Source organism: Brassica napus, chromosome C9 (genome assembly GCF_020379485.1).
Source record: "Brassica napus cultivar Da-Ae chromosome C9, Da-Ae, whole genome shotgun sequence".
Taxonomy (NCBI): Eukaryota; Viridiplantae; Streptophyta; class Magnoliopsida; order Brassicales; family Brassicaceae; genus Brassica; species Brassica napus.
This window is the reverse complement of record NC_063452.1, coordinates 21,889,069-21,915,128: the sequence shown is the minus strand read 5'-3', so window position 1 is coordinate 21,915,128 and position 26,060 is coordinate 21,889,069. Positions and strand designations below refer to the sequence as shown.

Genomic DNA, 26,060 nt, shown 5'->3' with positions numbered 1-26,060 from the left:
AAAAACATTTTAGTCAAAATATGAATAAACGCAAACGTAAGGAATACAATTTAAATATACAGATCATACATGTATAACTTACATGATTGTCTCTCCCAAAATATTTTTTTTGGTTAGAGTATCCATCAATGAATCAAGTTTGATCTTGAAAATCCTACATATAATGTCTGACCTGTCTTCAGCCTTTAGCTTCCTCGCCTTAACATATCTTGTGATCTCTGGCCATTTGGGATTACATGTGAAAGTGATGAAAAAATCAGGGAATCCAAAATGCTTACATATTGCCATAGCATCTAAGTAACAATTCTTCATATATCTAGGACTCCCTATGAATGAAGCTGGTAATGTAAACTCAGTTCCTTGCTCATTCATATCCACTTTTCCTGCGTTCTCAGACTCTTTAATAGAGTCATAGCTATCTGATCGCAAAGAAGGCTAGTTTAACTTCAAATATCGCAAACAATTAGACTCAATCGTTGTGAAGGCATCCACTACAAACTGCTGAAATAGCCTTCTAGAATGTAGGAGAGAATGCGATTCGTTCTTACGCTCATGCAGGCGAAAAGCAAACCATTGCCTCATACTGATATTAGGCTTCTTCTGGTTTTTCGTCTTTTCTGTTGCTCCTTTCTTAATACCAAGTCTGGACCCATCTTCACCATATGTAAACAAAAGAGGATACTGAAGTGCAAGATATGAGGCATGAATCTCGTTTATTCTCAGTAGTTTTCCTGAATTTTGTTGTAGAACAATATCCCTCCTGTCCATATCAAGACTAAAATCTCCAGGAATCAGCGCAGCAACCTCTGAAGCTGTGGGTGTGTTATACGTTCTTCCAAAATTTAACCTCTCACTAACAATCCTCATATGAAAAGAATTTTCAGGATCTGTGTTGAAGCGGTCCCTTGCTGATCTAAACTTTTTAACATATGGATTGACTTCATTCAACATCTTCATTAAAGTCTCTATAATATCTTTTCTGAGATGATCCTTTTTCTTGACCTGGATTTTCTGTTTATCCAAGCTATAAAAAAAAAAAAATGTTAGTAATCTAAACTATTAAAAGCACGGTTTTTCTTTAAAAAATCTAAACTATTAAAAGCACAGTTTTTCATTAAAAAATAAACTTTATACCTTAAACATTTTGCTCTGTTTTCAACTTCATTCTCCGTATCAACTATATATAGCTGTCCAAACTTTGGTTCACTCCCCTCAGGTGGTGTGATACCCGCACCCAATAAATGATAATTTTCTCTTTGAAGCTGAAACATATCAGGGCCTCTACCTTTTTTCAGAGACCTCTCTACTCTTCCACCAAGAGAAGTGAAGGAAAAAAACCATATTGTAGGGCCTTATATGTTTTTGAAAATGTCAGCTTCTTGGATCATCTCCTTGCAAGAGATTTTTTAAAACTCTTGGTGGTTCCTTCAACAACGGCAATTTCACTTGTCTTTGCATACAACATAATGAAAATGTCGGATTCTTTGCGTTTCTTCGCTTGTTTAGCCGTTCTCCATACCACATGATAGCACCACAATGAGAACAGTTGTAGTCCGGATCACCTTCATCTAAGTACTCTACAAATTTCACATCAAAATAGAAACATGCTTAAATAAGACAAAGATGAACATAAAACGTGTTAATGAATCAAGAAAACACACAGAATCAATACCGTTTTCACTATTCACACTTTTGGTTAGGTGGTTTTGGCGCCTTTATAACATCAACAGTGTGTTCTGAATTAGGTGCCACTCTCTCTCTATCGTTTGGATCAACCTCAGGCTCAAAATCCATAGTATCATCTAAATCAGAGTCCTCATTTTCTGTATCAGTATTCTCTAGAGAAGAACATTCAAAGACTTGCTGGCTATCTGTATCAATGAACCCTGTTAAACAAAAACTTCAATTATATTTAAGTACCAAAGAGCATAAAAAATCGTACACTTGATAAAAGATTGGCTACCTCCAAACAAATCAGTTCCGACTAATCGATCTTCTTCTTGTATGGACTGAGCTGACGCATCGAATGTAGATGATGATGAATTGCATTTTTTTTTCCTCAGATGTGCTATATTAGTAATGTCTTTCAATACATTACTTGAACTTCTGGTTTGATGGAATCCCTTAGTTTTCATAGATTTGAAACTCCTCTTTTGTAGATCCTCTGTTATAATATTAAAGAAAGTTGAAATGAGTATGAAAAATGAACAGGTTAGAGCATATATATACAGTAATAACCCAAGCAAACACTTACTTGATAATGAGGTCAAGCAACTGCTTAACACTGGGATGTCATTCACTTGGTCTTTTATCTTTTCGAGACCTTAGAAACATTAGAAAATGAAATACATTTTATAGAACTTGATGATTGTACATGATGATAGTTAATAGGTCATTTTAGATGAATCACTTACCAAGGATACATCTACTTTTATTTAAAAGTGTTTGCGGTGAAAGCTTGCGTATTTGTTGATATGTAGGAATAGTGTAGTTTGGAACATGTTGATTCTCAATAGTTTTGAAGAGTAAAGTAAATAGAACTTAATGGAATCGGCTGGTTTGAGATGGGATTAGAAAACCTCTGAATCTCTTCAAGGTTAGGCATATCACTGCATGATGCGGTTTTGTTTTTTTCGGCAGTGTCAAATCCTATTTGGACGTTTCATCTCTTGCGATTCATCACTTGAGTGTTTGGATCTAGGAATGTTCCTTGTACGACCACAAAGAAGAAAAAAATTGTGGGAAGAATGGGAGAGCTTAAGATTAGATTTGCATATATTGAGGTAATCTACTATTTTACAGGGTGTAATTTTAGATTGACAATATATACTTACCTTAAAGTTAGGATAATAGTTATAATTATGAAGTTTAATTAGTAATTATTGTTTTTAAACATCTGTAACATTAACGGGGGTTTGTATGACATTTATATAGATTCCTACTCTTACTGCATGTAAATTGATATTGCCTTTGTTAGTAAAACTACCGATGCATGAGAAACAAAGATGGAGCAGATTCGAACATTCATACTCTTTAAGACAGGTACACTCTTCTAAACAATCTTACTCTTTTGTCAGTTTGAGACCTTTAGATTACGCAAGTTAGTATAGTTTTACTTTAGAACTATATGAGTTGATTGGTTAGTTAGGCTGTTGTGTGAACTGAATAACATTGTTTTGATTAGTAATTAGTAATTACATTATATTAGTTTAAATTAAATTTTGAAAGAATGACTAAAAATATAAGATGCATCTAATATATCTCATCGTTTTAATGCAATCCACATAAAAACCCAGCTTATTATTTAATATAGGAAATTCAAATAACACAAAAAACCAAAAAAAAAAACACAAAGCCTCAAATCGAAAGTACGGAATAAATCAATGCATAACAACAACTTGAAAAATAGGGAAAGGAGTTCGATATCGGAAAGAAACTTGATCTTCAGCCTAATCATTCTTGGTCTTCTCTTGTTTGATGATCTTGATGCACTGTTTCTTGGAAGAAGATGTTAGGTCCTGTAGGTCATAATCATCTTCCTTGCGCTTTGTTATAGGAGTTGGACACTCATCAGAGGAAATTTGATCCAACATCATGGCCTAAATCCATTTAAAATTTTACGCTTTGTTAGAAACTATGATTACGCACACAGTAATAACATGTAAGGCAAACACTTAATAAATAAAAAATATACTTACTGATCTAGATGACATGGTAGAAGAAGTAGTGACCATATCAGAATTAGATTGAGAGCCAGTCTCGATAGTAAGAACTTTATCTCCAGAACAAACCTCTAAAACAACAAAAGTGTCTGAACCATTTGTGACATTGTCTAACGTTATGGAAATACCAAAACAGAAAGACTTTCCCACCAAACTAAGAATAGGTTCTGGTAGTATCTCTGGATCTTCAATCTGATATAAAGTAGAAATATAAGGGGGTTAAATCTAAACTATTATCGTGGGAAATAGTATCTACAAAACACAAATTCATATCAAAATATACCTCCTCATAAGAGCCATCCCATAATTCTTCAGCATCCACTGCAACGATGGACTTACCAACAGAGCCTAGCAACATCAAATTACATGTTGCAGAGTCATCTTTGACAACCAAATGTAGCTTGAATCTATACAACAAAAAAAAACAAAAACTCAGGATATAGTAAGAATAATTGGATCAAATAAAATATGTGAACTGTCAATAATTAGTTTAAGTAAATATCACCACTTACTTGGATCCAACCGTATTGATATTAGAACGACAATGTTCACAACGAAACAAAGGCTTATCTTTCTTTGTCATCCTTCCATAATCAACATTAGGAATCTTATTGACACGTTTTTGGTGCCGGTTACAACCAATGTAGAACCAAGACCAATCTGTATCTATTGCTTCAATAGTACATATGATTTTGCAAATCTCCACCTAAATATTTTATAAAATTAAAATCGATTTGTTTTACAATGCTCATAACCATAAGGCAAAACAATTAAATTCTGAAAAAATGTATAATGTACCTGAGTGGCCTCAGCGGCTTCTGAAATTGTTTTGATCTCAGCATCATTCCGGTTATATAAAGAAGGTTTTTGGACCAGACCAACAGAGAGATCATCATTTGACAGCCTTAAATGCATTAAGATCAGTAAAATTTCGACATTTTTAAAAATTAGATATGAAAGATACGCATGTAATAATATATAAAGCATAACAAAAGAAAAACTTTTCAGTTAAATGGGTAACTTCAGGGATCATTGCATTCAGGAACAGACGTGAAGCATCAAAAGCATTAGTGATTTGCAGCTCTCCTATTAAGCATTAAACATAGTGTTTGAATTCGAACAAAAAACCAATTAATCAAGTACTGTTATAAGAGTCAAAACAAATACCTCTAAATTCTTTGATTTTTGCAAACCTGATCAAACAAATAATTGTTTGATCTTTGCCAGTAAACGGTTCAAGTTGCTCTGCATATGTTCCCCAGAGACAGCATGCTAGATTGTTTCCTCTGACGAAATCAAAACATGTTATTTAGTAAACGAAAAATAAAGTGTATAAGCTAACGAAAACAAAGTGTTGTGAAAACAAACTCTGCGTCAACTAAACGAAACTGAACCCTCTTTCTGTCTTCGCCAGAAACTTGAACAGTCTGTACATCACCAAGTTCATGAATTCTTCCTATAACATCTGTGAGATAAAAAAGAGAAACATAGGTAACGACTTATATCAAAACAGAAATGAAATGATTTAAAACAATATGAATATAACGGAAAGCTGGCCTTTTGGTCCCATTTTCAATTTCTTCATAATTAGCAAGAGATAGGAAAATTCTATCATCAGCTAAATCTGATCTTGATAGCACAGCGTCTTCTGCTATAACCATCTTGTATTTGTAGTTGGTAGTTCGATATTGACCACCAGCTGGAGTGACGGTAACATGTTCAATAACTCCCCATGAATCTATAGGAAAGACACGTTGAATCCGTTGCATGAGAGATCGTTTGCTAGTAGCATGGATCTTGTTACCCTAAGAAAAACACAGTCATATTAGATAGATTTCTGACATTAGTAATACAATGAAAGAAAGAAATGTGTATTACAAAACTTACCCATTGATCTGCTAAGACCATCTCGAAAGTATCACCTGCAAAAGGTGTGTTTTGCTTCCATGAATGTAAACATTTCACTTGAATTTTCCAGTTGTCTTTGAATGGCCTGAGTTTTGTGAGAGGAACAAATGTCGTCATTTTAGACATTTGCGGTTTTGTGTTTTTTTTTTTATATGATTTGGAGAATAGATGATGAGATATATATAGTTGTGATAGCAAATGGGATCCCGTTAGGTTAATTCGTAATAATTATATGGTAAATTTTGGTAGTTATAATTTAAACACATAATCAATAGCAAAATCTTTGCAAAATTATTTAATGTACATTCATTATTTTTTATGTAATAGGGAAAAGAGAATATTAGATATTTAGAGATATGCACTAATTGGTTGGCAAGTTGTTTGAAAGATAATTATATATGCTAGTAGCGGCCGATATTAAATAGGGATTACATTAATATCTTAATTAATTATGTAGATTTAGGCGAGATTATAGGCGCTATAAATTAGAATTTTTCTTTAACAACATATGTGAATATCTGTTTAGTTGGTGTAGCTTTCGTAACACGCTTTTTGGCTTGGAAAAAAAGATTGGGTATCATGCAGTAGAATATCCTTTTCAGTTAGTTGTTATCTTCACTTTAAGAAGTTAAAAATTATTATTCATATACGCATGGAAGATTTGATTTTCTTGTTTTAAAACCGAGAATATCATGGGTGGGTAAGAAATACGAAAAGGCAAAAATGTTTCAGGAATTAAAAAAAAAAGTCAAACTACAGAGTTTAATGGTAGTGGCATAGGGATGTAATTTTTTGTGCAACTATAAGGAGTAATTACTATTTGTACTTCTGCTTTAATAGTTTAGATTATAGATAGATAGATAGACGTGGGTTCAACTGATGAAGTCATGATGCACCTAAGAGCATCTCCGAAAAGACACTCTATTATGAAGTTTCCAAAACTCTATATTTGAAGTTTAAATGTGCTCTTCTCGAAAATCAAAACTTCAAACTTAACTTCAAAATTATTTTATATTATGGTATTTATGTTTTTCATAATTAATTTGAATTCATAAAAAAATGTAAATAACTAAGCACAAACATAAAAATATTAAAAAAGTAATTAATAAATTATTATATTAAAATTTAAATTTTAAATAGAAATAACATAATTAATATTAAACTTCAAGCACAATATTCCATAAAATTATTTCCGTAATGTATATATGATCAACTAGTGTATTCCGAAGTAAGAAATGACTCTCTTTGATTTTTAATTTGTAGATTACAAACTAAAAATTGTTGAAATCGATGATCTTAAACTTTCAAATATATTAGATCTGAACAAATAAGTAAAAGAGGAAAATAAAAATTGCTAACTCTATCGATGGTATTAATATTCAGTGACTACATTCGATCTGAATAAGAAAGAATCGTACCAAAAAGACATCAAAACAACAACAACAACAACCATATTCGGTACACAAAATTTGTTTGGACAATATTTGGAGATTTTGGAGTTTCCGGATCAAATTTACCTGACTATTAGTGTTGTTGTAATGTTTAAATTTGTGTAATAGTTATGTCTTCATGTATTTTTTTTAAAAGCTTGTTTGTTGTTAATGTTTTTGTATTGTTGTCGTCTAAATCTTGTTTTAAAATATTTAAAATCTTATTTTAAAGTGTAAATTAAAATTTTTGTGAGATATTTTTTTTTAGGATTAATACGATAAACGGAAAAATATATATAAGAATTATAAATGTGATATGTAATTGTAGGGAATAAAATGCAAACAAAAATATGAAACTTCAATTTGAAATTTTGCGTAGTGAAACTTCAAATATAGAGTTCCACTCCTCGGTTTCTTTTGGAGAGTAAAAAAAAATCATGTTTGAAGTTATAAAATGTTTTTTTTGAGATGCTAACTCGATCGTTTTGCTGGTTAAACCATTTCAGGCCAATCTATGTTAAAAAGGTGTTGTGATTATATTAAAAGTTAAAACACACAATCGTACAGGGGATGCATCTTGACTAAAACAAACGACAATTTAAGAATATGGTAGTTTAAACAATTTCTCACTATAGTTTCTATTACAAACTATTCTATAAAAGTTTTGTATGACTAAAACAAACAGACAAATTAATCACATACAAAATCATCAAGGTCATCATAAATAATCATATATACTACTAATGACACTTCTTTTTATATAAAGTTTTGAGGGAAACGTTTGAGACGAGGAAGCCTCCATGTCTTAACAATTCTACTCTTTGATATTGAAAAGTTGGGCTCATCATATATGTATTCGACAAAAGAAGAGAGGATGATAACTACTATTACTTATGCTACGAAGAAAGAAAACTTATACAAATAAGCTACCTAGACGGAAGATAAAACAGCATTAACTAGTTGTTCCTCGTCGCTGCAGTGGAACTTGCTTGAAGAATGAGGTTTGAACTTTGAAGTGATATCTTTTGAATGTCGCCTATTTTATATAAAGTAAATTAATTAATCGCTTTTACTTTCCTGTTCTCTCTCACTATAGTGTAACATCAAAGGATAAGAGAGAAACAGGAAAGAAAAGAATAGACGGCAGTGTAGTGTGTATATAAGAAGAGACAAGACCAAACATGAGGTTGATATAAAGGTTTAGGACATAGTGAGAGAGACCTTAAAGACTAATCTGAATCCAACTTGGGAACTGTAGCAGACGATAGCTCTATATGGGAAACCCTCACTGCCCCGATAAGTCTCTCCGGCAATTCTTCTGGTGTATTCGCCTACGAAACGCAATCTCAGTATCATTCGTAAGATCTCAAGAGAAGAAGAAGCAACCCTAAGGATGGAGTTTTGTTAGATTGAGTTACCTGTACAAGGAAAGCCATCTCGACAACCAAAGATGTGATAACACCGATGACAAGACCGAGAACACCGTTTGCGACGGTGGATGAGCCGATATCTACATCTATCTGCATGAGAATGAAAACGTTTCTTTTGAGTAACTTTCTGATTCTTTTTAAAAGCTAACAAAATGTGGACTCACTTCCAAGTATGTCGGACCGCGGATGTAGTTGCAATCAACTGCTTTCCCGAGAAGACATGGGGTGCTTCCTACGCTTTGCCTTACTATCCATGAACCCTGCATCATTGAGGGGTTATTATGTGAATCAATTTGTCTTAGGACTAGAGAGAGAGATACCTTGGGGACTAAAGGTATAAGCTTGAGCCTACTATTGCGAAACTCGTCATCACCATCAACAAACCGTTGGAAGAGGGACCCAGGTACGAGTTCTCTTGTCACGAAATAAAATATCATACTGTAGTGTGTTGATCCAGGAACCTATAAAAATACCAGTTTACACATCTATTAAGAAAGAACCTTAAGTTTTGTAGTTTGTACATTACGTTGTAGTTCACGGGAAAAACTTACTTGAACATTTACTACCAATGAGAAAAGACCCTTCTCTGCAGCAACCTGAATAAATTTATCAAGCGATCAATAATAGCACAGGAAAAGGGATATTAATATCTCCCTTAAGTAGGAACTTAAGCAAGATTGTATCTCTTACTTGTGCTGCACAGCCCTTGCGTCTAGCCACATGATCAATTCTTGTAGTGTCTTTAAACCAATCGACGGCTACAAGATCCATTAGATGCTTCCCAGCAGGAGTCTTCAGTGAAATGTTTAAGAGTGATCAGAAATTGAATAGGTGCAATGTCCATTAGGTGAAAAATTTACTAACCTTTCTTTTGTCTTCACAGAAACTCTGGCCACGGATTTTGAAGTTGTTTCCATCCGAAATCCTCCAGCAGTTACGCCCATTTTCATTATCATCGTGTCGTAGATTACCCGAGAAGCAAGACAGATCAATGTCGAGAGCAGGTTCCTCTTCTGAGGTTTCAAATGACACGACCAAATTCATAGCAATTAGATACATTTTCACTGGTAGAACATATCAATTAATGATAGGATGCATCTATCAGTTTCACCTGTTTTCTTGGCGACAGTCTCTGGCTTACTCGTATCAGGCTGAAATATTAAAAATGTTAAGGTAGTCTTAACTCGATAGAATATATGGTTCAAAAGAGAATGCTTGATAGGCCAACCTCTTGTTCTGATTCAGCTATCTGAAACTCGTCATCGTCATCCGAGTCTTCATCCATTAGCACAGAGTTTCTCCCGGCCCCATTTGTCTGATCAATAGAATGCGAAGACTTATGCTGAGGCTTTCCACCTTTGCCCAAGGCTAAGGAAGAAGGTGCCATGTTAACCATAACAGGTATCCTGATCGGATGACTTCTTTCATCCGTCTGCAAGAACCACTCGCGCAAACCTGTGATGAACATGAGCCCATGACTTAAGAATGGCAGATGCAAGTGCGGTTTAAAGAAGAGCAGAAGTCATTCTCAACATGGATCTCCGTGAAAATGAGAGCACAAAGGAACATACCAGAGACACTGTTGAGCATTTGAAGAAGACAATGTTGTTGAAATGCTGGAAGATAACCTGCACCCCAACCTTTAAGATCAATTTGTATTAGATGTTGCACTTGCGTTCGGGGCCTTCCATTTCGGGGCTTTAGTGGGGCGATGTTAAATCCTCCACCTAAACAAGAGAAGGTAATCTAAGTTAAGATTGTAATACGTAATACATCAGAAGATTTGATTGTGGATTATAATTTGCATGCTACTACACTTACTCTCAAGATGAGCTCGAACAAACCCAGGTTGCGGACCACAATTAGCGTGCTCCCTAGAACGAAACAATACCACTTCACAGAAAGAGCAAGATAAATAAGTAAACTAGATATATAAAAGAGGCTGTCCAGTTTCTAGCATAAGTAAAAGGGGAAGGGGAGATACCATAGCTTCCATCGTCATTACGACGCCAATAACGAACATAGCAGAGGTCACGAGGCCACACAACCCTGCAGCCATTTTTGATAGTATGAGTTAAATAAAACAGAGCTCCTGGAGAGAAGTTGGTAATATTCTGACTGAACAAGAGGATTGCAAATAGTAAGCATTATAACGGTCCTGTAAATCCTTCCCACTGTTTTCTTCAGAAGAATGGACTGTGGTAAACAAAATAAATGAAAATCTGCAGAAAACCAAGAGGCCCCAAGATAACTGGTGTATTTCGTAGAGGGTGTGACAGAAAGATTTGGTTGATTTTGAATCAGATCTCTAGTTTTGTAAGCAATTGACCGAGATGTGCGAGTATTATTGGACGATTATTTTCCGAGTTCAATATTACATTGGAAACCAGTCGAGCAGAAGTCTGTGATAGAGTATTGCTGTGTGACCATCCACCTCTTCTACTAATCTCCCATTATGAAAACTGCAGTCCCACCTGCCAGACAATAAGAAAAGATGGAAACTGAGAGCTTCAGATCACAGACGAGAACACAAGAAAGATACTCTAGCTCACATAGTATTGAATATTGATAGAGAGTTTGGTTTAGACACTATCGTAGCCCAACGTTAGTGACTCTGTTTAACTGCTACAAAATATCTAATTAAAATTTTCCAGACAACGAAGCCTCTAACTATAAGAAATTGGATAAAAAGAAGAACACAATACAAATGCTCTCTTTTATCCTGAATATGAATGAGAATAAAGAAGATGGAGAAAGACCTACTCATATCGAGTGCCATCCATGCTCATCACAAGCTTAAATATTTCCTCACATGTGGCCTCCACTACACCAACAGCCTTCATTGCCCTGCTGCAGCTTCTTGGCTGCATGTTTAGCATTGCAAATGATGTTTTTTTGACTAAATAAACAGACTATGTAGTCAATAGAAGTAATGCCATAAGTATAAAAAGCTATTAAGCGCTCCATACAAGATAGTCAACTTCAAGTAGCTCTTCAAAAATCCGAAGCCCTGCCAAATGTATAAGAGGGAAGATTAGGCCCAACTTCAACCTTTATCATTCACTGATATTGATATACAGATTGTATAGCAGTGGAAATTTATTCTGAAGCAGATAACAGGCACAAATCTTAGGAGGGATATAGATCCAAAACACAACTCTAATGCCTTGCAGAAATGATGATACTTTCAGAAACCATGCATAACCACTAACCATTTTGGCACTGAAGGAGACGCCAGTGTTTTCTTGAAAATGCTTGGTTGCTGGAATTATGGTTAGACAACTCGGAACCCAACTCCTTAGTCCAGTCAAATATAGATTCTGGAGGGCCTGCACGTTTGTTTGAGGTAATTAGATTACATTCACGATCGCTGCTGAACAGATTAGTCCATGTAGAAATGAATTAGGAAAAACCATTTCCAATAGTTGTCCTCCTCAATAAATCAGGTCGAGAGTCATCTTCATCCTCCAGCGCACTGAACCTGAAGAAAATTGAAAATAATATTTCTACATAAATATAAGTATACAGTGCCATTCATCAACAGAAATAATATATCAAACGATTCTGATCACTATCCACATACAGCACTAGATTAGCATCTTCTGGCATTTGTCACATTCTTAGAAAGATTCGGAGCTAACATAACAGAATTGAAAAGGCATCTAATATTAAGAATGATGATTAGCTTACTATTAGTATTTAACATGATCCATCTTTCAAGCTTATTTCATGATCATTATCGGCAAACCACAACTTTCTTTTACGTAATAAAGACCACAATCCTCAACACATGTCAGATTTACTCTCTGTGAAGGAAGAGGAGATAATTGTACTCCATGACGATAACTTATGACTAAGGCAGAGAAACATATGATCAAGCAACCCAAGCAAATGAGTTGTTGACAGACAAAATTTAACATGCTTGCAGTAATAAAGAAATAATGTCAACTAAGCACTCACGGGCTTTCATGGTCTGACGATGAAGCAGTCCTTTCAACATCCATCCCAGGCTTATATTCAAAAGAAACATATTGCTGACCACTAGGAACTAGGGAGTCTTGATGCTGCAACATCACAAACACACAAAGGCATTGTTAGATAAGCACCAATCTACAGATTTGGGATAAACAACACAGGCAGATACAGAGGTGTCCTCATTTTTGCCTGATAATAGTTACCCTATGGTACAAAGACAGAAACTTAAAGATATGGCAGAAAAGTTTGTGATTCCACGAGACAGAAATGACAGACCTGATCAATGACATACTCGATTTTTTCCTTCCACATTAAAGCTTCCTGGATGTTGAACGCCGCCATCTAGCAAGAGGATACATACACCCGATGAACTAACAAGAAGCATTAAAATGCATACTAACAAGATAAAACTAATGTGATCTATTCTCAGAAAGAAAAGAAAAGATACCGTGATTCTGTGGCTTTTTTCTTTCTTGTTATAAACAGACAACACGTAAACCATCTGCGAAAACAGAGTCGAAGAAGATAAGAAATTGCAGTGAAGGATATGATAGGGGATAAATAAACTTGGCACGAGGGAACCTATATCAACTGATTCTCAAGAGTTAGTACATTTCCCAATTAAATACACTGTTCATTTGTCCAGAAATATTTAGAACTCAGCCATCAAAAACCATCAGTATGGTGATGTGAACTTCACAAGTTCAGAAAAGCAAGTAGAGTCCAAAGCCTAAATAAAAAAGGTTGCCACAAACATCAAGCAGAGAAATTTGACTAAGCAAAACCACATTCTACAGTAAATGACGCATAAGCACTAAAACTAGTCGGCATATGGATATGGTAATAACAAAAAGGATTTAAAGAAAAAAAAAAAAAAAGAAGACTGACGTGACCATGATGAGTCTTCAAGCCTCGATCCTCAACTCTACAGTTGCCATCAATCACCATCGTCTTGATAGGAAGCTACGTCAACAAGTAAAAAGATCATCCATTAGAGAAGCTTCAGCAATAATTTATTTTAAGAATTAAGTCAAGTCTCTGTAGCTCCTCAACAACCCATCATATTCTCGATTTCGGCAAATCAGCCATCCGCAGAGATCTACACGCAATTGTGATCAAAAGATAATATATACGGGGGTGGGGGGGGATGGTTCACCTGATTATCCTGTGGCTTCTTCTTGTAATACGCGAGAAGACGAGGCTCCAACACGAAGTACCTCATATGAATGTAGGATCGTCCGATCTTCCTCCTTCCGTATCTCACCATCCATCCCTCGTACACAATCTTTGACATTTTTCTACCTTCTCACACCCAAAGACGAAGAAGATATTTAAGGGACAAACAATGTCCCACAGAAATCGGAATCTTAGATCCAAATCGGAAAAGTGTACTTCCCGCGTGAGATCAAAGACGTGATTGGATCATTGGCCAAGGAATCTGGCGGTTTGATTCTCTGTTTCTTTTTCTGAAGATTTATGATCAGTTCGCAAAAGGTTTGAAATTCCTGTATAATCACGAAATTTTCAAAACGATAACGAAAATTTCAACTTTTATCAGAGAAAACCCAAAAAAACAAAAAAAAAACTCGAAAGCTAAATGTGTAAGTGAAATTTAATTAAGAGAAAATAAGTAAAGTGAATAAATCTGAAACTGTACAGTTAATTTTAAGGATTTTTAATTTCATTTAATTGACTACTCATGCCAGCTTTTGCACCCTTTTTCACGTTCCATTAACAGGCGTAAGTCCAATGTGGCTAATAATGATGGTTGAAGAGTGTTGTTTGATTCGAGATGCTTAACGGTAAATATAAATCATCATTTTTAAAAAAGAGTAAAAATCAATAAAATAATGTAAAGTTCCTTTTTCTTTCACATGAAAGGGTCGGTAGTCGACATCGGATTTCTTACATAGTAAATGTTTAAATTTTACAGAGAAATTAGGAAGGAAACAAACGGATAGATTTATAATTTAAAACCATATTACCATTACCATTTATAATTTATTTCTTTTGATTTTAAAATCTGAAATTGGCGTTTTGCTCAGTAAGGTGAAATGATAGATTCTATGAGCTCTTGTAGAGGCGCCAGTTCTTTCTTGTCAATCAGTCCAAACTCCTGCCCAATACCACCAATGGCCCCAAAGTTAAGGAAACAATTTAAACAATCTACAGAATATTAGTATAAAGCTTTCAATACTTTTTTTATGTTGGTAGAAAATTGTATTTCAGTGCAATATTTGTATAAAACATTTCCTAATTATTTCACACCCTTAAAAATTAGAAAGAGGAGAAACTCACATGAGTAAAGAGGATAAAGTGTTTGAAGCAAGTGTTGAGATGAGCTTCTTCTTTAAGGCTAACGATTTTCTGGAAATGAGAATGGTATATGTGGGCATACACGCGGAACAGTCGTTTAAATATTGTCTTCACCACATCCTTGAAGTTCTGAGGAAATGGTGCTCCTGCAAAGTTCACACAATAAAATTAACATTATTAGGATACGTAGTAGTCGATATATTCTCTTTTAGCTCTCATGGACAATAATTATTATTATTTATTATCAATTACCAAGCCTTTGAGGAAATAAAGTCTCATCATCGAGTTGGGTCTCGATCCAATCCATCAAATACTCGACATACTTTGGAGCAGAAACCTCTATTGGCTTCTTGATCTGCACACCATCTGCCCATCTATACTCATACCTGCCAAATATGTTTTGTTACTTGTCAAAAGAAGGAATCCATAGCAAGATGAATGATGAAGCACATAGGTTCATAGTTGGAAGCGTTCATTGTATTAATAGATAAACTGTCATCTCGATTTTGAAGTCAGAACGAAACAGAAACGGTGAAATTAACATTTAGCTTTTCCTTGCATGATAACAAATGAATATGCATAATCACTCACTAAACCCAAATTATATTAATCACCGTGTGAGGTAAACAATTATGGGTTTTGAAGAGATTAATGAGTTTGCTGGATGAACCTCAGAAGAATAGATTCAATTTTTTTGAAAAAAAGAGATAATAAAGGAGAAGCATACTTGGGGCCAGCAGTCATAGTAGGACAGTTATCAGGAGTGCAGAACTCGGTAAGGGTACCATAGAGCAAGTTCACCTGATTAAAGAAATCCACAGCTGAAACGAAACACGCAACAAAAAAAAAAATAAAAGGGTAAAATATCAACAAAATTTATTTCAAGAATATAAAAGCAATGATCAGCATTTATCCCCAAAAAAAAAAAAAAGTTTAAAGCATGAGAGACTGACTGTTGACAGCAAGCCATTCGTTGGCATCCTCTCCAGGAGGAAGTCGAACAGCTTCTCTCAAGTTGCCACTTCCTAAAGTGGCATCTATATGCTGTCGAAGCTGTGCACCCTATATACATATCACAGAAACCTTAAGAGTTCATTAATTCATCTAATGACAACAGCTTGATTATCAAAGATACCAACAACAGGCACCTTGCTTCCAGAAGGTGCGCTCTTCTTAGGACGGAACGTCTTCTGATTTCTATGAATAATTAAAAAAAAAAAAAAAGGAAGTAACGTTATCAAACCAAAATCATCAAAATCTTAAGAAACCGAATCAGTAAGCAAAGGCTGTGATTTAATCAAGAAAAATGTTCATTGTAAGATCTGGCCAAATAACAAATTCATAATATGACGAATCATCAATTTCATACAAAAATTAAAATCAAATTTTTGTATGCCAAACAATAAGAAACGAATCAGCAACCACAGGAACTTTAGATCATATATTCTGATTCGATATTTATTCTGATTGAAAGGATTCGATCAGGGAAAAACAAAAATCACAACAAGATTTGGTGATCCTGCACAATACAAATGTACCAGGAATGGATCACAGAAGAAACAAGATCAACACTAGCTTTCATATCATATTATTCAAAACAGATCTGAGATTGCAAACTATATCGCCTTATCTTAATTGAACACAAAATTGACGCATAGAAAGAAGAAACTAACCTTCCCAATCCAAACAGACTCATGGCGATTAAGCGATCGAGAGAGTGAGAGAGTTTCTTCTTTTTTTCCTCAGGTGAAAACGAGAAGAGTCTGGGAGAAAGAAGAAGACGGGAAAAGTGAGGGAGGGGAGAGTATTTATATAAAGATGACGAAAGGCTCTCCCTCTCTCTCTTCTTATTAGCTGTCATATTTTTATAAACCCCCCTAACTTTCTGAATAGTTTAGATTTGTACCCTCTATTTTTTCTCTGAAATGGATCACTTATTAGCTGGCAAAAATTGAAGTGACTACACAATGATTGGGAAAGTTGGAATCTGCGTACAATTCATTAAATCTTTATCAGTATTTCTTTCTTTTTGAAACTAAATTTTGTCAATTCTTATATATTTACTTCCATTTTAGTTGATCCATAAATCAATGGATCATGTAGAGATATATGCTTATTAAATTACTTTCATTTTTTTCTCTGCATCGTGGATCCAATGCTTGAATGTGGAGATCCCTAAAACAAGGCGCTCTTTATTGTGAATAATAATATTGTCTGTATTAAATTTAAATTGCAGGCTGGTTTTTCATACTCAGTCTACTTCAAAATACTTTCATGTTTTAATCGAATACACAAGAATTAAGGCATATATTTTTTTCTAAAAAGTAACATTAAAATATAAAGTAAAATTAATTCAGCCAATCATAAAAACAACTATAAAACATCATTGATGACACAGTTTTCTGTAAAACTAAAATTAATATATAAATATCAAAATATCAAATATTTTGAAACATTTTAAATTCTCCAAAATATAATCTATTTTGAAACGGAGAGAGTATTATATTTCCGTTTATTTCATCTTTGAAGATTCCACAGATCATTTCATTGTGCCCCTAAAATTAAGACAGCGATCTGCTCACTCGGTCTGCACATTTGTACCGCATATGCTACTCTTTGTGTTTATTTTTTAACTTTGGGACATTGTACATCTCGTTTGGTTTTACCCGGATTAACGAAGTATGCAACTATCCCCTCAGCTGTGGCCTTGCCTCTGAAGTTCTCAGTCTCAGATTTTAAATACACACAATTAGCTCAGCACTCAAGAATCATCACAAAGACGAGGAATAGAGAAGAAACAAAAACAAAAAGAAGAAGATAATATTAGCATGGTATGAAGTTTATACTATGAACTATAAACCTGCTGTAGTGTAACAATAACACTTGATGGTCGTTATTTCAAGACTATAAAGTAAACAATAGACACAAAAGAAGCCCATAACAAAATGCTTAAAACTTTTCATATCTCATTTGCGCAAGAGCTTATGTAACTTCGCTTATGTAACTTCATTTCAGCTATCTGTCTCAGAGACTCTGTATAAATAAATATTCCTACTTTATGTAACTCAAATGTTTACCATAAACTGTTTTTTTTTTAAACAGGACTGTTATTTGACAAAGAAAAACAATCAAAGCAAAGGTCTTGTTCACCCAAACAAGAACAGAAGACCATGCCTACCTGGGATTTTACTGCACAAATATCTTACAACAGCAAACAGAAGAAAGAAAGCAGGTAAGATAATGTTTCAAAGCCGGTCGTTATTCAACACGCAACAAGTTCAGACACAAAGAAAAAAAACGTAAATCATTACAGGCAATGAATCGGATGCTTAGTGCAGAGTTAAGTAGATCTTGTTGCTGCATGTACTTTTCTGATCTTCAACCTTGTGGTGATACAAAAACTTCAGGGTGCTCTTTAACTTGGAGGTTAACAACAAGAATGTTGGATTCGTTAAGGACTACGTCAGAGACTGCGTACACGGACTTTTTCTGGATTTGGCGAAGGAAATCAAACAAAATCGCATATCTTAAACTAATACAAGGACGTCATATTAAAAAAAAAATATATCACATTTATGGAGTTATGGAAGTTGATAGGATCATGGACTATAGAAATCATCTATATTTATAACATGTAACACAAATTTCTAAGCAAACTAAAATATTGGTTAATTTCGGCTTTTTTTTCTACTGAATCACTTCATTCTTTGATTTTCTACGAATTTACAAAAAAGTTATTTTAAAGTAGTGGCTGGTAAGAGTAAGCCACTTGTGTAAAACACATGTTGTTAAAAACTGTTTGTTTATGAGTTTTAAATTGTTTTTTATCAATCAAAATAAATTGACAAATTTATTTATTCATTAACAGTTAGAAATTTAATCAACATTTTTATCTTACGTTTTGATACAGATTCTTTTAGTCTGTTACATTCACAATTTTCAATAAAAACTAATCAAATATGTGATAATAAAATAAATTTAACATGAGTGTAATCTCAAAAATTAAAAATATAGTCATTTAAGCAAACTACATGATGAATTCTCTTAGATCTTTAATTTGATTCACAGATAAAATTATGGATTTTAAATAACACTAAATCCTGACCCGCGCGCCAGCGCGGATATGAATTTTCGGTTTTTGATTATTTAATTTATTAAATGATCTATTTGTAATATTTGATCATATTATGTTCACTAAATAAATATTTTTTCTGCATCTTAAACTATCTATTTTTTGACGAATGTGCGATATCCTATAAAAAATTAAGTATATAGAGTTAATTAGAAAATTGTAAAAACATAATTTTTTCTTTCGTGTGCGATATCATATAAACAATTACCCGCCCAGTTAACAGAAATCATGATTTCTTTCATGTGTGATTTTTTTATTTGAATCATTTCGTAAAAAATATATTAAATTGTACATATTTTAATTAGAATATTTTTAAATATCTTTACCTTTTTATTTGAAATGCAACTCAATATTTTTTAAAAACAATTATAACAAAACCTTTGAAAATATTTTTAGATGTTTTTTGAAAAATCTGAAAATTAACATTTTAAATTATAATTATCCTAAAATATGATTAGTTTTGATGTAAAAGAAAACTAAAATTATGTTAAAAATAATTATATTCAATGATAATAACAATTTAAATTTATTTAAGGATATTTCATTAATGTAACTAAAAAGGCAAGAAATAAAACAGGTAATTTAAATTCATTTAAGGATATTTCATTAATGTAACTGAAAAAAACAAACAAAAAATAGGAAGTTTTATTAATGAAGTAATGACATTTTCAAATGGGTACTTCTCTTTTAATAATATAGATATAACATTTAAAATGATTTTCACAGAAGGATATTTAGAAAACAATAATTATAGTATAGAAAAAAAGTAAAGAGTCAAGAGATCTGTCTATAAGTTACTTGAAATTTTTTAATAATTTTTTTAAAGAAAATTAACAATAATAGTTTGAAAATAACATAAATGAACGGTAGAAAAGAATGGACATGCATTTATCAATATGATAATATAATATCTAAAGATGTTAAATAACAAACTAAAAATAATAAAATTTTGCAAACTTTTATTATTTAAGAAAGAAATCTCGAGATACGATAAATATGTTGTTTTAGAGATGTACGATTTTATTGTTAACTGTTAGGAACTTCCAAAACAATTATCAAATTATGTAATAGTTGTGTTTAGGGAGAAGAGAACCAACCACTCCTGCCACCCCCTGTTCGTCAAATTATGTAATAGTTGTGTTTAGGGAGAAGAGAACCAACCACTCCTGCCACCCCCTGTTCGGGAACGCGCTAGGCGCTAGTCGGACGGTCGGGTTGGGCCTAGCGCCTAAAGAGAAAATCGGGGATTAATCGGAAATTATGCGGGGCAGAATTTTTAGATGGTTTACTAAGTTATAAAACATGTTAATCTTTAATTGTGTATAACATTAATACATTTTCATGTTTAAGATTGTATAAAACACACAAATAGAATATATAAACTTAATATAGTGTAATTTTCATCAAAATTATGAATATAAATGATATTTATAAAATTTTAGATCAAATAAATAAATAAAAATATTATTAAAAAAAAAAAAAATAAATAAATAAAAAATAAATAAAAAAATAGATTAGGCGGCCGGCTAGGCGGCTAGGCGGTCATTTAGGCGGCTAGGCGGTCATTTAGGCAGTCTAGGCGGAAAAAATCGGATATCCGATTTTTTAAACCGATTTGGCATAAATCGGGGCGGAAAAGTGACGCGTAACGCCTAGGCGGCCGAGTTTTAGAACAGGGCTGCCACCCATCCCTGAAGTGAAATGCAGAATAAAGGGACCGAGCTCTTTTCTAGGACAGGAGTTATTAAAACAAAAAGATGTATACACAATGGAACGATTGGTCCAAAAGTCGAGAGCTTCATTGTGAAAATGAAAAGAATACTCCATACACAGACACTTGAATTCAAAACGTCAAGAACATAAAGAACAGAACGACGAAAGATCCATAGATAAACAAGAGTTTTGGAAGAAGAAACACAAATAAAAGGCAATCAACAGTCTTCAAACTTTCGACTTGGACTCTCGGGTAGTAGTAGATGACGATGGGTGTGGGGTCATAGGAAAGACCCTTGGACCATTAACCAGCAATTCTCCTAGAGTAGGGATTGGGAGGCTGTGTAGGTCTGAGAAACATGTCACCACTATCCCCCACCCACCCTGCCTTCATTGCCGGTTGTTGTGTCTGCCTTTGACTCCATCTTCCACCTCCCACCGCAGCATTTGCCAGTTTATTTGCATTCTCTGATGGCCCACGAGGAAAGACCCACTTCTTGTTCATTGATGCTGCAGATGTGCATACATTTTATTACCATTAGACGAATAATCAAAACTATACGACCAGGGAAAAAAAAAAGAATATGTGATTTCACTTACGAGGACTCTTCCTTCCAGGTGGTGGTATATACTTAGCATCTCTGACATTATAACTTCCCACAGGTTTGCTGTTCCATGATGTCTCCTGGTTAATCTTATTAGACATCTCCTGCTTCCTCTGGGTCTGACAAGCACCGTAAGGAAGAGCATTCGCCTTTGGAGTAGCATAACTGTTGAACGCCTTATTATTATTAGCAGTACAGGTCAAAGTCGCTGGCAACCTCTTGACGGATTGCTGCTGATGCTCGAGAGACCCTCTCTGTCCAACAGACGGTTTGGCACGGAGAGATGGTGGAACATAGTAGCAACTCTGGAAGAACGGATGCTGCAAAGCCTCTGCAGCAGTCGGCCTATCACAGGGATCCCATGAACAGAGACGCTCAACAAGGTTAACGGCCTCTGCAGTAGCATATGGCATCAAGCTTGAGAGGTGTACACCCGGAAGCTGCACGATAACAAACGGATTATTACTAGTAACCAAAGATACAAAGTCCGTGAAACTACTTTCACCAGAAACGTTTGAAGATTTGAGCAAACATTACCTGAGGGAATTGGTAATTGATGACGCTAGCAAGATTAAGTCCCTCCAACCATGTCTCTTCAGTTGGGCTACCTACCACACTACAGATTTTATAGATCTCATCTGCTTCACTGCACACAATAAATGAGACGTTTTGCTAGCTTAGCATCACATCCGCAACACTATTTTAATCAGGACAATTCGCAATTAAACACTTTTTGACAAATACCTAGCTCCAGGGAAGAGAGGGCGAAGAGACAACAGCTCAGCCAGAATAGCGCCCATTGCCCACATATCTAAACAGTCAACATTACACCATTTTTAAGAAATGGACCGACACAATATTGAAAGACACTTCTTTTTATTGGAATTTCGAGAACACTAACCAACTTTTGACGTGTACACATACGACTGTAGCAGTACTTCAGGTGCCCTGTACCTGTTAGACATTTAGGGCAATCGCCATCAGCACATGTATCATCTAATTACAAATAAAATGATTTTCTTTAGGACTCCTTTCAACAGATCAGGGAAGTGAACCTTACCAGCGTGTCGAGACATACTCTGTATAAGGTGGACTCGAATCAATCTCCCGGGCCAGGCCAAGATCAGCAATCTTAATGACATCTTTAGAGACTAATAGATTTTCTGCATCAGAAAAAAAATACACATGATTCTTCGAACTACGATTGCGTCAGAAAAATCAAAACACCCTTCACATGTGTTGATTGGCAATTCAAGGCTATCAATTACCTGGCTTAAGATCACGGTGGAAGTATCCACGCTGATGCATGTAAGAAAGGCCTTGGAAGACTTGAAAGCACCAATTTCTGACATCAGATTCCGCAAAAAGCTTAGGACGATCCTTCATAAGCTGGTAAAGATTGCACTCCTGGTCGAGAAAGAATATTAAGGACAATGGAGAAGAAAAAGCTACGGAAAAAAGATCAAACAAAAAGTAGCAAGTATACCATGTACTCGAACACAAAGTATAGGATATCATTCTCCCGGATGACTTCCTTCAGCTTTACAATGTTTGGATGATTCATTCTGCTAAGTGACTAACATGAGAAAAGAGAAGAATCAGCAGACACACAAGGAAAATATACTGATAACTTTTCAGAAAAGAAGTTACGATACCTTCACTTCCCTCAGATTCATACATTCTTCCCAAGAGAAATACTTCTTCTTCATTTTTTTAATTGCAACCTGTCCATCGAAAACTTCAGTACCCTAAAAACAAGTACAAATACTAATAGTACAGAAGCACCTCTCGGAAAAAACAACTTACAACTTCACCCGCCTGTTTATTGACAGCTCGCCAAACATTCCCAAAAGTTCCATCACCAACTTCTTTGATTAAATTATACCTGCAGTAAGGCATCACAAATCAAACAAGAATTATATAAATCAAAGGGTCTGAAGCCAAAGATAAGTGAAAATTTCAAGAGAAATCAAACCTACCTCTCCATCCCCTCTACAGTGAAGTAAAGTATCTCCTTTATTTTTTGTCTGTAATGTATAATTTCAGTTTCCAGTTGTTCGTATAGTAGCAAACTCAAAGTTTCTCCCGCTGGGTAGGCTGGTCGCTATTTACTTTGAAAATCACTCGGTTGACCAGCAAGGCAAAAGAAAGACACCAAGAGAAGAAGGCAAAACATATTGAGGACTGGAAGACGCAATGAACCAACAGGAAGGAACGTTCAGAGACTCTAGGAAAAGACTATCAAAGCTACGACATGTCAAAACTTGAAAAGAAGCTTGTACATCCTTCGTTAGTCAGCTCCCATAAGAACCAGACATGATGGAATAGGGGACTAAGACAGTTTTTTTACTGAAAGGACCAGGTTTAGATGAGGCTTCAGGACTATGCGAAGAAGCGATAACTTGCAGACATGAGCCCTGTAACATACAAAGACGCCACACAAACATTCAGGAAAGAATAAGATCTCTCTAAACTCTATTATTCCTTTTTGAGATTTCCTAAATTCTAGATATCATTATTTCCTTTTCTCAAAATTTCCATATTTCTGTATTCATACTCCCAAAAATCTTTATAAACCTCATATTTCCTTATTATCATAATCAAATTTAGAGCTAGGTGTCCTCAAATATATCACCAAAAGGACAAACTCAATAAAACCATCTATTAGAAACACACAAAAGACCTACCACTAAGTGCAGTTGACGAAAGAGCCACCAAGGAAACCAGAGAGCGCAAGAAACCGCAAATCGAGTGCTTCTTGCAATGAAGAAACCCGAAACTGGTAGCAGCCTGAGCAGATGTAATCTTGTTCCATATCTCAAAGGCACTAGAAATGAAAGCTTAATATAACCTGTTAATTAACACAAAACATCACTAATTAAAATAAATATCACAAAGAACAACATACAATATGCCTCAAAGACTCAAACGAAAATTCACTAAGAAACCCTAATTGCAATCAATGGAGCACAAGCTAGATCCCAATTCATCTGACTGTGATCCAAAACACGAACGCAAGTCGGATACGTCAAATTCGACTCAGTCAGATCTCCGAAACGCGACTCCGATCAAACAACAACCACAAATCAATCCCATTGAAGCACAAAAGCGAAAGGGAACATCATAACGAAGGAAACAAAATTGCAATCGGTGAAAATCGGAGAGATCTGTGATTACCTCAAGAGCCAAAAGGCATAACCTCCGTCTCCGACGACGGGAAAAAGACGTTATCTCCTACGCAAACTTACGACTCCACCGCTCTCTCTCTCTCTCCTTGCCGCGTATTTTTGTGAGGTTCTCGTGATAACTATTAAAAAGAAAAAACCTACCCTCCTTTATAATATCTCAGCTAAAAAGGAATATATAATTATTGAGTAATATTATGGTCGTGGTTGTCCAAAATAAAGAAGAAGCAACATTATGGTCGTGTATGTGGGTGGTAGCTATAATCTTCTGCAGCCAAACGTACGGTAACACACTACCTCTTGACCGTTGATGATTATTGAAGACGTCTTCGCCAATCTGAACCGTATACTTTGGAATTTTGATGGCCGCCTCCCCCAGTTTTCCTTTTATTCTCTGCTCTCCGTTCCAAGTTGTAACAGATGATAAATACTTCCCTTGACTTTTCTTACTTTGTTTTATTATTTTCTTTTTCTACAATTCAAATATTTTCCTTCATTTTTTCCTCCATGTTAGAAAATATCTGTGAAATTTAATTCAATTTGTTATTAATTTTATAGCAATTTTATCCATCAAAACGATTAAAGGGACAAAGAGATTTTTGGGGGCGTTCCTCCAAAAAGAAGCAAAAAAAATTAATTAGTAAAAAAAAGTTAAATAAGTAAAAGTTTATTTTTATGATAAAATATTATTATTTTACGTTCAATATTACTTTTTATTTTTCAAATTTTGTATCTATTTTACAAATCAAATCAAACATCTGATAAAAATATATATGTTTTGCTAGATATGTAGATATTAGATATTTAGAAGGTCGTGAAACGAATCAAATCAGTAAGTTGTTAATCCAAAAATAACAAAACATATTAAAAATATCTTGAAAAATTCAGATAATTTTCTATACCACTCCTAAATATATATCAACACGCTCAAAATATAGGAGATTTACTTTTTTTTTTAATGTAAGAGATTTACACCCAAAAAAAATATAGGAGATTGTAACTTGGTGGTGTTTATAACCAAACACTTTGAACTGAACACGATTTGAAAAAAATCCGATCTAAATCAAAATGTTGAAAATATCAATTTTTGGCAAAGAAATTCTCAGCTAGGCTAATTTCAAAATCAAAATTATTTAAAATGTTTAGATAATTTAAAAATTAACAAAATATAGTCTCGTGTTATGTCCATGTTTGAATCTTTGATGACTTTTGAGTTTTGACCTTTTTGATTTATTGGGCCTAAAAATTATGTTTCTCTTGTGAATCAAGAGAAAAGGAGGAATACGGTTGTTCTTATTATTAGTCCGTAAACAATAATACCTTATATAGGAATACAAAGTTAGAGTTTAGAACCTTTTAGAACATAGGCTTATAGGCCTATGATGGACATCCACATTAATATTAATAACACTCCCCTTTGGATGTCCATTATACAAAATAAGTCCTAAAACGCGTATGATGCTGCCTCGTTAAAAATCTTACCAGAAAAATCTAGTGGGAAAAGCCATGGTTAAGGGAAAAAGAGTGCAGCGCGCATCTACTCCCCCTGATGAGAGCATAACTTGAGATATCTGATAGGAGACAATCCAGTGTGATTAATTAACTCTTTTGTCTTGCGGCTTGGACCGATTCACTTCTCTTGAT

At 34.4% G+C, this 26,060-nt stretch overlaps 4 protein-coding genes across 4 annotated transcripts; all 4 read right to left on the bottom strand.

The window, feature by feature from the left end:
- Positions 1-3,449: 3,449 nt before the first annotated feature.
- On the bottom strand, positions 3,450-5,747 carry LOC106377909. Its single transcript, XM_013818124.1, has 10 exons — positions 5,610-5,747; positions 5,269-5,527; positions 5,091-5,187; positions 4,890-5,008; positions 4,724-4,808; positions 4,521-4,626; positions 4,235-4,428; positions 4,006-4,129; positions 3,699-3,914; positions 3,450-3,599 (listed from the first exon to the last, which is right to left on the bottom strand). The coding sequence occupies exons 1-10, from the start codon at positions 5,745-5,747 to the stop codon at positions 3,450-3,452; spliced, it is 1,488 nt and encodes a 495-aa protein (XP_013673578.1).
- Positions 5,748-8,081: 2,334 nt separating this feature from the next.
- Positions 8,082-14,053, bottom strand: LOC106418708 (protein ENHANCED DISEASE RESISTANCE 2-like). Its single transcript, XM_013859463.3, has 22 exons — positions 13,622-14,053; positions 13,354-13,428; positions 12,914-12,967; positions 12,742-12,807; positions 12,451-12,554; positions 11,904-11,971; positions 11,703-11,819; positions 11,460-11,500; positions 11,254-11,354; positions 10,869-10,964; positions 10,475-10,539; positions 10,312-10,383; positions 10,062-10,217; positions 9,719-9,945; positions 9,602-9,641; positions 9,355-9,503; positions 9,181-9,282; positions 9,042-9,086; positions 8,811-8,951; positions 8,655-8,750; positions 8,479-8,580; positions 8,082-8,391 (listed from the first exon to the last, which is right to left on the bottom strand). The coding sequence occupies exons 1-22, from the start codon at positions 13,757-13,759 to the stop codon at positions 8,290-8,292; spliced, it is 2,157 nt and encodes a 718-aa protein (XP_013714917.2). The 5' UTR covers positions 13,760-14,053; the 3' UTR covers positions 8,082-8,289.
- Positions 14,054-14,313: 260 nt separating this feature from the next.
- On the bottom strand, positions 14,314-16,655 carry LOC106380965 (MOB kinase activator-like 1A). Its single transcript, XM_013820816.3, has 7 exons — positions 16,455-16,655; positions 15,930-15,978; positions 15,735-15,843; positions 15,509-15,602; positions 15,034-15,167; positions 14,764-14,927; positions 14,314-14,581 (listed from the first exon to the last, which is right to left on the bottom strand). Exons 1-7 carry the CDS (start codon positions 16,640-16,642, stop codon positions 14,507-14,509), a joined length of 813 nt encoding a protein of 270 aa, XP_013676270.2. The 5' UTR covers positions 16,643-16,655; the 3' UTR covers positions 14,314-14,506.
- A 4,035-nt stretch (positions 16,656-20,690) lies between these two features.
- LOC106418285 (cyclin-dependent kinase F-4) lies at positions 20,691-24,645 on the bottom strand. Its single transcript, XM_013858951.3, has 13 exons — positions 24,409-24,645; positions 23,919-24,082; positions 23,211-23,648; positions 23,038-23,116; positions 22,887-22,955; positions 22,718-22,807; positions 22,500-22,638; positions 22,292-22,394; positions 22,133-22,185; positions 21,976-22,042; positions 21,769-21,877; positions 21,227-21,671; positions 20,691-21,136 (listed from the first exon to the last, which is right to left on the bottom strand). Exons 3-13 carry the CDS (start codon positions 23,216-23,218, stop codon positions 20,931-20,933), a joined length of 1,368 nt encoding a protein of 455 aa, XP_013714405.1. The 5' UTR covers positions 23,219-23,648; positions 23,919-24,082; positions 24,409-24,645; the 3' UTR covers positions 20,691-20,930.
- Positions 24,646-26,060: the final 1,415 nt, after the last annotated feature.